The sequence below is a fragment of the Vanessa atalanta genome, chromosome 2 (genome assembly GCF_905147765.1).
Source record: "Vanessa atalanta chromosome 2, ilVanAtal1.2, whole genome shotgun sequence".
NCBI lineage: Eukaryota > Metazoa > Arthropoda > Insecta > Lepidoptera > Nymphalidae > Vanessa > Vanessa atalanta.
Window position 1 is genome coordinate 5950006 of NC_061872.1, and position 15795 is coordinate 5965800.

The 15795-nt window shown below is 30.7% G+C and overlaps 1 protein-coding gene across 1 annotated transcript; it reads right to left on the bottom strand.

Moving 5' to 3' along the window:
• Nucleotides 1–232: 232 nt before the first annotated feature.
• On the bottom strand, nucleotides 233–8280 carry LOC125074679. Its single transcript, XM_047686062.1, has 3 exons — nucleotides 7710–8280; nucleotides 866–1034; nucleotides 233–645 (listed from the first exon to the last, which is right to left on the bottom strand). Exons 1-3 carry the CDS (start codon nucleotides 8229–8231, stop codon nucleotides 323–325), a joined length of 1014 nt encoding a protein of 337 aa, XP_047542018.1. The 5' UTR covers nucleotides 8232–8280; the 3' UTR covers nucleotides 233–322.
• Nucleotides 8281–15795: the final 7515 nt, after the last annotated feature.

The window sequence follows — 15795 nt, forward strand, 5'->3', positions numbered from 1 at the left end:
TTGAAAGAAATTAAAACGGAAATATGTTCAAAGAAAACTTATATAGAATTTAATACAAAATATATTATAATGTATGTAGGTACATGAGATAAAGTCGTAAATATAACAATATATGAAATATAATGTAAGTTCTCCGTTGGTATTATAATTTTATATTTTCTTATTACTAATTAAATGAATGATGATTAATGTAGCTCATTTTAGAATACAAATTTTTATAAAAAAAAAACGATAACAGCACTAACATAATTTTATTTTTTAAAAGTCTTATTGCTTCTCATAAGTATAACTAGGTATATTTATAAATGCAATTGTGCACAATTTACGACGAACGAATAATGTACGCTATTAGACATGAAATCATAGAAAAAAGTAGACTTATAGTCGATTTTGCCGCGCTATTGCCGCAGACCATCCGCCTGGAAGCGACAGAAAGATTTTTAGTTTGAAGCATAGCGTGGACCGCTTCGATCTCCCATCGGGACATTGATCCGGGGTCTCTCGAGAATAGAACTGTGTACAACTGCGCTGGTGCTCCATTAGATGCTTTTTGACAGAAATTAAGGACCAAGTGATCGTTAACAGCTTTTAGAACTTGAACGGCTCCATTGAAATGCATATACGACGGTCGGGACGCTAGAGTTCCTAGAAATAATATTTATTCAATTAATTATAAATTTATATATTTTCTAATAAGTCAAGATTTAAGATTTAAATTGAAAACTGTAAAGTTTAAACAATAGACATAAACAAATTAGAGTTTATTTTACCTTGTAAACAAGCTTTTATTAAATTTGCTTTTAGTTTGAATAATTATATATTTTTTGAAAGGCAATTATTTTTTATACGTGAGTATTATTATTACCATTTTGTTCGTCATAAACCTGCCAGTAGCCCGCAGAGTCGTTGCGGAAGTACAATGAGTATTCAATAGTCTGTCCGGCTTCGTCCCATAATAACCGCAAATGGCGATTATCACGCAGAAACTTCTCCTTGATATGCTGCACGTGATAAAGCTGGTTCTCGGTTGAAGGCTGAAAAAATTTAATATTATCTCATGACTATACATCTTTTGAAAATGAAATTCAACGAGATTTTTTTTCTGGTAATATTTTAAATAAACGTAAGTAGTTGATGTTTTCTATATTGAGCTTCAAAGCTAGAAAAATTTACATTACTCCAGTGTTTACAGAAAGCGATCTAACACACTGTTTTACAGGCAGATGGTTTAATTCACTATATTGAATGCCGTCGATCATGTTTATAGACAGTTGAAGGTCGGATTTATTTTTTACCTTATTTATTATTAGATTGTTAGATGAATATCGGATAGTATTCGAAAATGTATTACTGTAAGAGGATTATGCGATTACGCTTGTAAAATGTGAAGACCTAATTAATTGATACTCGTATAAATTTATCTTCATTCTGTATATCCTTCTTCTTAATATTGTTTCAAAATATTTAAAAATATTTAAATTTAAATTTAGAGTTTTTTGTAAATAATAATAGATTAAATTAAATGAAAAAAATTAAATTTAGTCATACGTTGAAAACTTAGACAAAGGTGTGTTAGTTATACAGATCTAAATCAGTGATATGATTTGTACAAGAGCTCTCCTAACTAAAGAGAACTTGTTCTCTTTAATTAGGAATCATATTAAAGGTAAATTAGATTACTGTCTGAGACCTCTACTTGAATATACATAAAAATATGATCATAATTTAAAATTTCATTCTGTGTACACCAACATTTTTACGTTTTATTTATAACTATATGTTCATACTTTCGTAATTGATTTTCAAAATAAAGCATTTTATCTAAATATAAAACTAATTAATTTAAATGAAATAAATCTATTTCATAATAGCCTGTTTATAATCGAAATAATTTCGAATACCTATGGGTTCCTTGTCCTTTGAAAAGGCTATCTAACATGCCATGTCTAATTAGTTATTCGTCATTTTAGGGTGTCACCAATTAATTTCATCACATCTTTAGTCATTTACTTAATTGGCCTAACAAAACATATTTCGTAAAGGGAACGTTTTAATTCGACTACAAGATTAAATGGGTCAGTCAGATTGACCTACCCGATACATGACTCAAGTGTAATTTACGTGGGCGACTAAGGTTAGGCCACAGGTCACTTCCAATAGCATCTAGAAATTGGATAAACAATATCTAAGAGACACATGTGCCTTTACAAGTATGACCATAATTAGATAATTAGGTACATGCGTCATGGTAGAATTACTGTGTAGTTTTCGTTTTTGGATCCAACGAAGCAGAAATATCTTTGTTATGCAATAATTGATACTTTTAATGTTTTCTTTGACGAGGTCACTAGACAAGGCCAGTTTAATACTTATTTCTTTATCAATTCAGCCTAACACGTAGGTCGGGATAAGATCACCTCACCTTCATATTTTTTTATTAACGAAAAATAGGTGGGTATAGGTAGGTAAAATACCTACATGTCGTGACCAAATTATGTCTCATTAAAACCTCCTTGGTGACTGTGAAAAAAATACTAAGAAAAATAAATAAACATTCTATTTTTTTTTTACATTATTACTTTTGAAAATGCAGATACATAATATACACATAAATAATATGATTATCAAGCATAACAAAGTTACTTAAATCGTATATGCCACATACAATTTCGTACATCATTAAAAATTGTATGCGAATTCGGTACGTGAGTGCAGTTGGGGGGAAATGAGAACCGGGAAGGGACATGCCGGATAATGCAAATCAAAATAACAAATACGCTGGGAAACTGGAAATCCCACTGGAGATAATGTGACATTACATGCATTATAAATGTACGAACGACATAATGTACACTATACACAAGCATTATATATCAATTATAAATATCTGTATTAAATCATTTTCGATTTTATTGTATGGAAAAAACTTTACAAAATAAATTATATTATGTAAATATATATATGTTATGTTATTTTTACATCTTTGTCAAGAACTCAGTCAATTGGTGTCGCGGTGTGTTTAGATTGGACATTGTGTATGCATAATCATTTATATGTTCGACTTTAACTAGCTCTGAAGGTAGCGTTTTATTAGTTTTACACTTCTACTGGCAATATTCATCTTTAAAATTTGTATTTACATTTATATTCTGCGCTATGTTTATAAATGAATAATTATTTATCTCTATTGAAGACTGTTTAATGCTTAAATACTTTGATTTAGAAAAAGTGTATCTAGGTCTACTATGTGTTCAAATCTTCTTGAATATTATACACCATATGTAAAATAATATGCGAATAAATGTAATTTCTACTATCAAAGCTTCATGAAACATATTGTGTAAAAATAACAACTCTTTTATCTAAAATTAAATTTGTACCAACAAGTATTATTAGTATATTGTATGACTTTAGTTGACAATTGCACGGATACATTTTACAAACAAATATTTATAATTATAGTAAAGTTATGTGAAATCGTATCACTTGATTATCTATTCAGAAAACGTACCCCGAAAGTAGAACGGGGAATTTCGAATGTCTCCCATATTATAATCTTGGGACAAGTCTTATACGTTTTGACACCCTCCTGAGTCAGGTGCGTGTATAGCTCTACTGCCCCCCACTTCCCCATCACGCTCCTTACGTCCATATCATCATATTCGTGTTCTACATTGCACGTCACTGAATTATTTCTTTCAGTTGAATTTGTTGTTTCATCCGCTAAAACGAACAAAAACAGAAGAAATATCCAAGGAAGTTTCAATAAAGTGCGACCTTGAACATCCATCTCAGTTTATTAAAGCACACGATTTATTTTCGTCTTTCAAACACACATTATGGAAGCGTACTAGAGGTATCTTTAAAATCTTTTCATTTCTCAAATGCTACAGCACGTGCGTCAAATATTGCGCGGATAACCGATAGAAGGCAACTGACAGTAGAAACCGTATTGCGCGAGCGCTCCTGACTCACATTGTCGATGCTATCGTATTTGACCCTTAGCCTTACGTTCGCACAGAGGTGTCGTTTATCCGAAAAAAATACTTAAGGACCGCTGACTTCATTGTCACAGGTGCACTCGTAAGGACGAAGTTAATCACAAGGCTGCAAGATGTTACGATAAGGCTTAGACGTAAATTAATTAGTCTTATTAACTCGTAATATAAATAACTCTGTGTTCATTTAATAAATATTTTATCTCTATAATCTAGACATTAGCTTTTATGAATGAGTCGTTAGAATAATTTTTTTTAAAGCGGATTTATATAAAATAATATTAAGTAAATCTCTCAATGATTTTAAGTTAAAAGTAGTTTTTTTTTTTTAATTGTGTATAATAATGATATTTTGTTTTAATTACTAATATAACAGAAATGTCAACAACATTATAACGTGTCGATTACGTACACTCCTAGGTCTATGGTATAATCGAAGCTGGTATTCGTCGCAACAATCGAGATGTAAACGAAGGCAACTAATTGTCATTGTTAGACGATTTTCATCAAACGGCAGTAGGACGAGATAGTGTGTCGATTATTACAATAGATTCTAGAATACTTTTATCGATAAATCATAGAATAATAGTGTATCCTTTATATATAAGGAAGTAATCATTACATATTATAAAAAAAAATATTAAATATATTTTTTACCATAAGCTGGCGATTATTTCTTAAAAACATATGATCATGTTTAATGAATACATATTTTTAAATAAAAAAATGTGTTTCCGTTACACTTCACTTTTAACAATAACTTTTTTTTCGGTCATGCATGCACAAATTACAATTACATCCCTAATGTATTATCATCGTCATGTGGTGATGATGATGAATATAATCGTGTATATCTAGTAGTATTGCTTCTTTAAATATCTGTTATTCATTTTATGGAGTCTCTTGCCTCCTTGGTATGGCCTACTTCATAAAGGAATATAGCCAGTTCAAAATAATCACGTAATTTTTTTGAACATACAGGATGGACAATGGACAATACAGCAAAGCAAGTTGGGCACCTAAAATTCTCATTGAACTTATACCATTTTGAAACATTAGTTTTTCTCTTTCTTCCATTTAACCGATACCGCTGGAGAAGTTTATTTGTAAAAAAATCTTGAGGAAAATTATCAGTGGGAAACTTTTTTTACTCTGTCTAACAGATTAGTCGCCTATAAATTAAAATGAAATTTAGTCTAAATGTGTAATAGCTCTAGGAAGTTTAATTATTTAGATTATGATATCCTAAAGAAAGTTATCAATTAATATTGCTTTGGATCAGCTAATATAACAGTATATAATCCTATATAATATAATAGCGTGGCAGAAATTTAAAAAAAACCCTGGATGGTTTTACCCAAGTCGTGTTGACAAAAAGATCACAAAAGGTCTCCAACTTTCTTTGATTAGAGCCCAGATGGAGTGGTTATAGTTTTTTTTGTGTGGAAAGGAGATTTATCTTCCTTCGATGTTTTTGCTAACGAAAAATCCGTAATGTAGCTAATGTTAAAATTCGAGTGTAGAATAACAAAACAATATCCATTTTTGGAAAAATCAGGAAGTTTTATAGCATCGATTACTATTTTTTAACAAGAGGTTTCATTTCATAAATTTGGATTTGCTCATTTTCAATTTTTACTATCAGCGAAATTATTTTTCTTTAAACATCGAGGGATGTTTAATAAGTTCTGAAGATTGTTATTAAGTTTTTATTTTACATTACGGTTATCTCTATGTATTCCAAGAAATATGATGATTCTTAAAAACAATTAGTGTGTATTTTAGTGATCGTGGAACTTTTGAACCACTTGACCGGATGAGGTCATATTCACGCAATATTTTTATATGACGATGGTTTAATAGTAGAAACCGAGAGAAGATTAATACTAGACTCGGTGACGCTGTAGCCAATTTATTCCTATTATTATTTATAGAACAAAGTGTAACATATTCACAATAGGCACACTTAAATAACGGTATCAATATTTGTAGCGTAATCCCAAATTAATTTACCCTAATATAAATTATCTAATTTTAGTATATTAATTAATTAGTACGACTATAATATTAACTAAAATATAAAATTAATCTGGAAAATCATCTATTATATTTTTCCATTTCTAGCCCAATATGCTGCGGAGCGGAATGTTATTATTAGAGCTGATAAACGAAGATTTAAATAAAGATCCGAATCTAAGTTAACAATAAAAATACCGTAGTATCGATTACATTGACAAAAATATTGTTTAATTTTAGCTTAAAACTTTTGGGACGAAGGCTTGTAGCCATTACACCACGCTGCTCCAAACCTTTACTTAAAATTATTTCTCATATTCGGTAAATTAAGCACGACGTATTTTTTTCAAATTATATATATTACCAAAATTACTCCTAAAATAAAAGATTATTAAAGAAGCGAGAAATAGTCTCACTTTAATAAATATCTTTCGAATAGAAGAGAAGATTATTTAAATAGTAATATACCATTTAAAGATTAAAATAGGTATGTTACCTACAGCGTATAAATAACATTTAAGTTATAATGGGTAATGACGCTATTATTAGTATTAAGTTATTTTCACAATCTGTGAGTTATTACCAAGATTAAATGTTTAATCATTTGACCTACGTTGAAAATCTACCGCTGCACTTTGTCAAAGTTTGAAAGACACAATAAAATTATAGTGTTTTAATTTCACTTAAAACTTATACTCATCTTTTATACGTTTAAATATTATATACCGTTTGCCGGTTATCTTATTTTATACTTATATTATAAATGCAAAAGTTTGGATTGATGGATGTTTGTTACTTTATCACGCTAGAAGGGATCACGCTAGAATAGAACATTTTATCCCGCTAAATATATCTAACACCTGCCCTCACCCCCTCTCGCCCTCACACACGGACAAAGCCGCGGGCAGAAACTGGTTATAATATATTGAAATCGACGTTTACCAATCGACACACTATTATACTGATACTTACAATGACTACATCGTCATACATTAACGCTACTATCTGTTATTTTTATCGCTTTTTGAACTGTAAGCAGTAAACCTATGACATTTCTAGTACGCATAAACAAATCGAATCCTTTCTCAAATTACTATGTCAAACGATAGCTACTAATCTGTCGACTGCATGGAGTTTAACCCAAGTGTATGAAGAATTTATTTTTCGAAATTGTTAAGCTATTTGTAATGTTTTCTTAAGTGTTGTGTTGTCTAATACAAAGAGAAACGCTATTGTGCTTAGTAGATACATCAGGAGCGAAGTTTGGGGTGAGCAAAATACGAGCGAGGTTCGAGTCCCGCACAAATATCAACTATAAATAAAGATTTATAGATGAGTAACTAACTAATAAGTTCTATTCATGTCATTCGATCCAAAATTTTTAAATGATTACAAAAACAAAGCAAAACATTAAAATATATATTAATATATAAAATAAACTCCTGTTCAGTCGTATTCGATATTCGAAAAAAGCTCTATACATATATTCATTAATAGTAATACAGTTCTACATATATAATTAATTATAAGATTTTAAATTAACTTGGTTATTTTTATTACTAACAGTATTTATAACGGGATATTTACCATGTTTTTTATTTTCTACAAATGTAGTGTTCACGAGACACGAGAAGTCTTAGAAGGTAAATATCCCGTTTTAAATACTGTTAGTATAATTAATTATATCGTACTGACCTTATCCCGTGGCTCCGAGATATGTATTACAATGCAAGTATTTCCATAATCGAGTCTTGCATCTCCCGCTAAGTGCTGAATGAATTCGACACCATACCACATTCCAGTTAAACCATTTACGTAAATACCATTCTGTGGTGATCTGTTCACACAGTACTCGCTATTATATTTCAAAAACGGCATCTCGTATGAAGTTATTCCTTGGCCGTAATTTTGTCCATTATAATAACCTTGCCCGTACTGATAACTAGGCGTTGTGTAGCTTGGCTTTTGATAAACATTACCCGAAGTTGGAGTGCTGTACATATCAGGTCTTAGAGTTGAATAGCCACGGTTATAGTGAGTCGCTTCGGAAAATCCACCACTATCGCCGCTATAGCTAGTTTTATATGGGTATTGGTTTTGGTTATAATTATTTGAGGGGGTTGTATAGCTGGAATACTGACTAGATTCACCATATCTTTGATAACTGGCACAGTTAGCTGTCGTAAATAGAAATGAAAATAAGATATATTCGTGCATTTTCAAAAGTATCTCGTAAACTTTTCGGCTATCGCGTGATAGTTGTGTAGCGGTTGATAGTATGTGACTGTTTCAACTAGTACGATAGTGGGATGTAAACTAATTAACTCTAATTGCGAGAACACAATCTAAACCAAAGGGGACATAAGAGGTTACTTTATAAAAAGGAAGGTCTTTTTTTAATTTTAATTAAAATTTGTGTGTTACAATTGAGTAAAATAAAAGCTTGGTAATTGGCAGATGATTTTATTTTAAATCATTCACATTACTACTATGCCAGTTATTCGGATAAACTACATTTAGCAACAATATGTAACCGCAAGTTTTCCTTTAAAAGTTTATTCGCTAAGGATTGTTAACATCTTCAATTAATGCCATACGACTATATTCTCAGTAACTTTAACAGTCGAGATAACTGAGGAAAAGTCCTTATTTTCATCAAGATTTTGTACAACTCGCAGTGTATCGTACATAAGCTTACTTCGGGAATAACGGAAGCAGTAATAATAATATTTATTAGAAATTACTTTTAACTAAATACTTTTTGCACAGCTCTATCTTATGTTGCATTTAAAAACTTATACCCAATGACACTGATTGAACTATACGATAATAGAGCTTGTCCTATTAAATGAATTAATCATCCCTACGATATAGATCTCAGCTACATACAAAGAAAATTATTATTATAATGACCGGTATTTGCATTAAAAAACTGTAGTTATTATTAAACGAATATATGAAAAGGGTAGAACTATTAAATTGAAAATCCCAAAAACAATGCTTATAAAGAAAAACGTCAAACTAAATAACTGAAGAAATGTATATTGGTTTTATTATATATATAGTAAATTTAATAAAATACTTTTTATTTTTTACTTATGGCTGTATGGACACATATATTATTTTATACTATTATTCACAATGAGATCAATACTGAATTAAAGTTTTAAGAAATACATTAAAATTCTTCAATTATATTTTCAACCCATAAATATAATTTAATATTTTGATTTTATTTTTATATGACATTGATACAATTGAGATATTATAAATATTTAATGCTTAGATATTTAGATATTATATCTAAGCATTAAATATTCTTTAAATATCTAATTAGATGTTTGAATAATCCATATTTGTAAAATGTAATGTAAATTTGTCGAATCGTATGGTTTAAGAAAATGTAATACATAAGGTTAGGACATTTTACCGCTCAAACTCTGCTCTTAAAATTTTAATAGGTGAAGGGTTATCTGGCTTAAAGTGTCAATGCGAAATATAAAAGTATATCATTATGTTGGTTTTATTGAATGCTAAGCATGGGGTTAATGTTTAAATTACTAATTTAAACTTTTAATAATAATATTAAACAAGTCGACGGTGATAATTTGAAAACCTGCCTTTCTAGTTAAATTATAAACAGAAACCACGCTTAAAAAAAGAAAAGCATTTCATTAGTCCCATTACAATATAAAATTCATAAATTACGTTACATAAAACTATAATAAATTTATATTTTCTTAAATAAATAAATTTGATTTCAGCGACAAAAAATGACTTTATTTTTGACAATTTCTTGTCGTAAATCATTCATTTGAACAGAATAGATAATAAATATTTAAAATACATTTTATTTATTTTTTAATTAGCGGTATAAGCTTCTCCTCAAGGGATAGGAGGCCCAAGCAAGCCAGTCTTGGCTACCTGATAGTTACCGGACACCTTTAGTCATTGGCACTAAAAAAAATATTAACCATCACCTTCATCGTCAATGCGCCATCAACCTCGGGAACAAAGGGTCAAGAGGAGTCATTTTTATCGTTGGACATCATAGACGGCCACTTTTTTTAAAACCAATTTTGCGTTAAATAACGTAGAACATAGTATATGATATCATTTTTGTTTTCCTAATTACAATTCGTCATTTGAAAATCGAATATAAAAAATCAACTTGATTTTCTAACTAAAGATGAGAAGATTCAAATTTCCATGTTAACATTCTTGTTTCGTACCAGCCTGCAACGACTGAGTAATTTATTTCTATACTGAGGAATTAATAGGCATTGCAAAATAAATGAAGTACTTCACAGTTGAATGCACTTGTTTGGTCTTTGATTATCGATTTGGCCAATGCTAATTAGTGGACTTATCCATGTACTCGTGAAGCAGTAACAATAAATTATTTATAAATGTAAAAATAAAATTCAAGTATATACTTACAATAAATTGTGTGATTTTAAAATTACCTCTTTTTTTAATTTTCAGCTTCTTCTGTAAAATGGCCAGACTTATTAGGAAATTCATCTAGCAGACAAAAAGCTAAGCAATGGTTACAATTGGTGGGTTAATTGACATAATTTAGTCATAATGAGGTTCCTGTCTGACTTGCAAAGTGACCTGCAGTTATATAAGGTTATAGGTTACTTGGCACATCCTCACAAACAATATTATTTAGCTAATCATCTAAACGGACAAGACCCTTAACCTATTATTTAAGTACTTAAAACTCACCAATTACAAAATATTTTAATTACAACAATTGCTTGTCTAAGTTCCAGAACGATCTCTAAATAGCCTAGCTATAAAGATGAAAGGTATGATCATATGGTAAAGGATATTGTACTAAGTTATTCAGGAGCAAGTCTAAAACTTAGATAAAAGCTTTAAATGGAACCACGCCGACGCCTCAAAGTACCCTAATGAAGTAAAGTGAAACTTCAATTTATTTTCGTATTAAGTAAACAACTTGGAAATGATCCTGTCAGTAACCACCGAATTAATAAATATTTTGCAGAAAAGAGTAATAATATTTCCTCTTTTTAAATAATGGAAAATATGGCTTTATATTGCTTGGTTTTTATTTACGTTTTCCCTTTTTTAACGTTCAGCTTGTAGGGCTGAATATGCCGCATTCAGACCTAAAGTAATATTTAAAAACAAACATTTTCAAGATTTCAAGATTTTTACTATATACCTTTTACATCAAATATATATTTATTGCATGTGATAGATAGTTGTATAAAATTATCAATATAATTAATTATTGTGACTTAATATTATTATTAAAATTATATTATTTTTCAGTATAGTATTTATTTAAGATAAAAAGTTTTTAATAACATAATTAAAAAACGTAATATGACAACTTTGACACTTAATTTTTGTATAAATACCCCTTGTAAGTATTTTACCGGCCTCTTTTGGTGGCGATCTGAAGTGTCAACATCTACGAGATACGTAATGTATTTTTATTTTTGCTAGTGTTAGTAAATTATTATTTTAAAATATTTGTGTATAAAAATGATACTAATATTTCCCTATAGTTGTTATTGCTTGTTAAATTATTGATGAATATATGAATGGTGTCTTTTGCAATTATCAATATACAAAGTTAATATTATATATACAAAGTTAGTATAATTGTATTTAACTAACATGATTGTATTTTTGGACATTGAAAAAGAGTAACTACTGAGTTTCTTGCCGGTTCTTCTCGGTAGAATCTACATTCCGAACCGGTGGTAGTTTTACTTTAAAATAGTTGGTTAAATGACGATAAAAGCCTACTTGAATAAAGTATATTTTAATTAAGGTAATTGTTTGGTTTTATTGTAATTATTAATTATAAATTGAATAAAAAAATCTAACATCAGAAGTGGGATATGCAATTCACATAAGTACCTACAAATTTTTATTTTTTGTGTTTCAATGGTCTCGTCAACGCGATTCGAGGAGCTGTATCTGGCCGTCACCGTAATGATGACGACGCAGCACTCCGTCTACGATCGAGCAACCAGTGACAACAGTGCGGAAGGCTGGTGTCAGAAGGTTAAGAAACCGTCAAAAGAATTTCGATGGAGCAGCATGGCTGTTCCTAAGGCTGGTAAGACCCTAAGGGGTTCCGTTTAAAATGTTTCGAGTCTGGCGCCTTCTGGAGGTCGAACTTTGGAAAACATAGTTGTCGAAAATAGCCTTAGATGATAATAATTACATATAACTAATTGTTAACAGATATGATATATTTGCCTATTTATATTTCTATATATGATTAGGAAGTAAATTTTGAAGTATACAAAAGTTGTGATTGTTAATAAATAAAAATAAAAAAAAAAGATATAAAATCGCTGGGCGATCGTTTACTTGGTGCTTGTCCGACGCACTGGCAGCGAGTGATTGGGTCAAGCATGTCGAGGTAATCGATATAAAAAAAAAATCTGTTTCCGCTGGTCGGTCTTTTGCTTGATGCGAGTCTATCCCACTAGCAGCGGGTGGAGGGACTTGACATGTCTAGGCAATAGGCAAAACAGAAAAATAAAAAAAAAAAGATTTTGTACTATTTGTCGAAAACCCGGACATACAGATAATATTTGTCGGTACGGTAATAAAAAAGATGATAATAAGGAAGTCAATTTTTTAGGGGAACCCAGCCTCAGTCAAAATTAACAGTAGTATCTATTAATAATGTTAAAATCAATTCATTAATTGATACTGGGGCAAATTGCAGTATAATAAGAGAATCTATAGCAAAGCGATTAGGTTGCCATCTAACGCCATGTTGTTTTTACGTTTTTTGGTATAGGTAAAGGTAGTATAAATATATTTTCGAAAAATACGGTACCCGTTAAATTTAAACAGTTATGTATCGAATTAGATATATATGTGGTTAAGGACAACGATTGTCGTTATGATCTTTTAATAGGTAAAAATGTTATACAGCATCCCGATATTGAGATTATAACAAATTCATTAGGTTCTCGTTTAGTACGGAAGTATCCACCTAAAATTAATCTTTAATTTAATTCATTAGAAAAATTAGAATTTTAAGACGACTTTAATAAGAAATTGTAACACCTAGATAATAGTATACAGATAAGGATTAAGGATATTTTTCAAAAATATCCATCTGTTTTGAAACCCATTGGAAATGTTAAAGACTGGTAAACTAGAAAACAAATTTAAAAAAAAAAAAATGAAGTTGTGTATTATAGGCCGTATAGATTAGCTCCAATTGAGAGAGAGAAGGTTATAGAAATAGTTAATGACTTATTAGATAAACAGATAATTAAAGAAAGTAATTCAGCTTTCGCTAGTCCTATAATTTTGGTTAAAAAAAAGTGACGGAACTGACAGAATGTGTATCGATTACAGAGCTTTAAATAGAATAATAGAAAAAGATAGATACCCCCTCCCTCTCATTGATGACCAAATTGATAGATTAGGTCAGTGCGAGTTATTCATATCTTTGGATATGAAAAATGGGTTTTACCAAATACCCATAAGTGACGATTCGACTAAGTACACGGCTTTCGTAACATCGGATGGCCATTGCGAATTTCTCAAAATGCCATTTGGAATTTGTGGTGGACCTTCGGTGTTCCAGAGAGCTATTTCTAAAGCTTTACGACATTTAAAATTTGTATTAGTATATATAGATGACATTTTAATACCATTTAACAACATTGAAGAGGGACTTGATTATTTAGAACAAACAATTTTGGCTTTGGATTCTAATGGTTTTACAGTAAATATTAAAAAAATGTAAATTCTTTGTTGACAATATTGAATACCTAGGTAGGCACATATCTCGTGAAGGTGTTAGGCCAAGTGAATCTAAAGTTAGTGCTTTAGTAAATTCTTGTATACCCAATAATGTCAAGCAAGTACGACAATTTATAGGCTTGGCCAGTTATTTTCGAAAATTTATCCCCGATTTTGCTTCACGGACGGCTTGTATTAATAAATTAACAAAAACAAATCAAAAATGGGAATGGGGACCCGAACAGGATGCGGCTAGAAATTATATAATAGATCATCTTGTTTCTAGACCCCTCTTAGTTATTTTTGATCCGAAGTATCCTACTGAACTGCATACCGATGCCAGTTCCATAGGATACGGAGCAATACTCTTACAGAAAATTAATAATCAAAATAAAGTTGTAGCTTATTACAGTAAACGAACAACTCCTCCAGAATCTAAATATTGCTCCTATGATTTAGAGACGTTAGCAATCTTTAATGCCCTAAAGCACTTTAGAGTCTATTTGTTAGGTATTGAATTTACAATTGTTACAGACTGTAATGCGATAAAATCCACCATGACAAAAAAAGATTAGTCACCGAGGGTCGCCCGTTGGTGGACCCTAATGCAAGATTTTAAATTTGAAATTAAATATAAAAAGGGAAAATTTATAAGTCATGTCGATTTCCTTAGCCGCAACCCGATCGGGCTCCCAGACCCAAAGCTAGCTCGTGAGGTTAGTCTTATTGAAATTTCTAATGAAAGAGATATTTCACAATCATGGCTAAAATTGCTCAGCAAAATGACTCTGAAACTCAAACTCTTATCTCAAAACTACAATCGGGTGATTTGGATGCTGATCAATATTTAATTAAAAATGATCTACTTCATTATAAAGTTAGTTCAGATGCAAAACCGAAATTGTTTGTACCGAAGGGTTATAGACTGAATATATTAAAATTATTTCACGACGAAAATTGCCACGTAGGTTTTGATAAAGTTTTGCATAAAATTAAAGATTATTTCTGGTTTCCTAAAATGTCATCTTTTGTTAAAAAATACATTTCCCACCGTTTGATTTGTGTCGAAAGAAAAGGACCTTCAGGTCCAAAACAAGGGTTTCTCCATCCCATTGAAAAAACTGCTATTCCATTCCATACAATACATTTAGATTGCACAGGACCCTTCACGGCAACGAGAGAGGGATACAAATATATTTTATTAATAGTTGACGGTTTTACTAAGTTTTGTTTGTTCAGGCCACTTAAAACTTTAAATACCCAAGAGTTAATACCTATCATGAGAGAAACGATTACAATATTTGGTACGCCATCCTTAATTATCACTGATCGCGGAACAAATTTTAGTTCTAATCAAATTAAAAACTTTTTTAGAGAATTATCTATAGAACATCACATGATAGCTACTGGTACACCTAGAAGTAATGGACAGGTTGAACGTTATGTAGCCACAGTAGTTAACATGTTAAGCACTATATGTAACGATTTGTCAGACTGGCCGAATGGGTTATGGAAAGTACAACAATCTATAAATACCACAGTCCAAAAATCTACCGGATTTTCTCCTTTGCGCTTACTGTCGGTGTAGAAGCAAATATACCCGTTGTTCAAGCTCGTCTAAACGACATTCTCAGTAATACGAAACGACAGTAATAGCTTAAATTCTTACATTGACGTACAAGCTGATCGTGAACTTGCTAGACAATGTGTACAGCAGATTTCAAAAAAAAAATTCAAGGATCGTTTTGATTCTGTCAGGCGAAACAATATAATCTATAATTTAGGTGATTTAGTTTACGTTAGTCAGGATCACAGACGCAATGATAAATTAAGACCGAAATTTAAGGGCCCCTATGAAATTACTTCAATTCTTTCTAATGGTCATTACGCTTTAAAAGGACTCGGTAATTTAAGGGATACTGTGATTGCAAAAGAAAAATTGCGTTTTTGGCCAGGCGAATGGGTTGACGAAAACATTGCTGTTGAAAATGCCATGTAACTAAGTCGCATAAAACATTAAATT

Bases quoted from the DNA above. Each gene is read 5' to 3' on its own strand.
- LOC125074679 (XM_047686062.1), bottom strand. From the start codon at position 8,231: ATGCACGAATATATCTTATTTTCATTTCTATTTACGACAGCTAACTGT. The intron at 1,035-7,709 runs GTCAGTACGATA...AAATTTTTTCAG, and splicing joins TCTCGGAGCCACGGGATAAG to CCTTCAACCGAGAACCAGCT. The intron at 646-865 runs GTAATAATAATA...TATTATTTCTAG, and splicing joins GGTTTATGACGAACAAAATG to GAACTCTAGCGTCCCGACCG.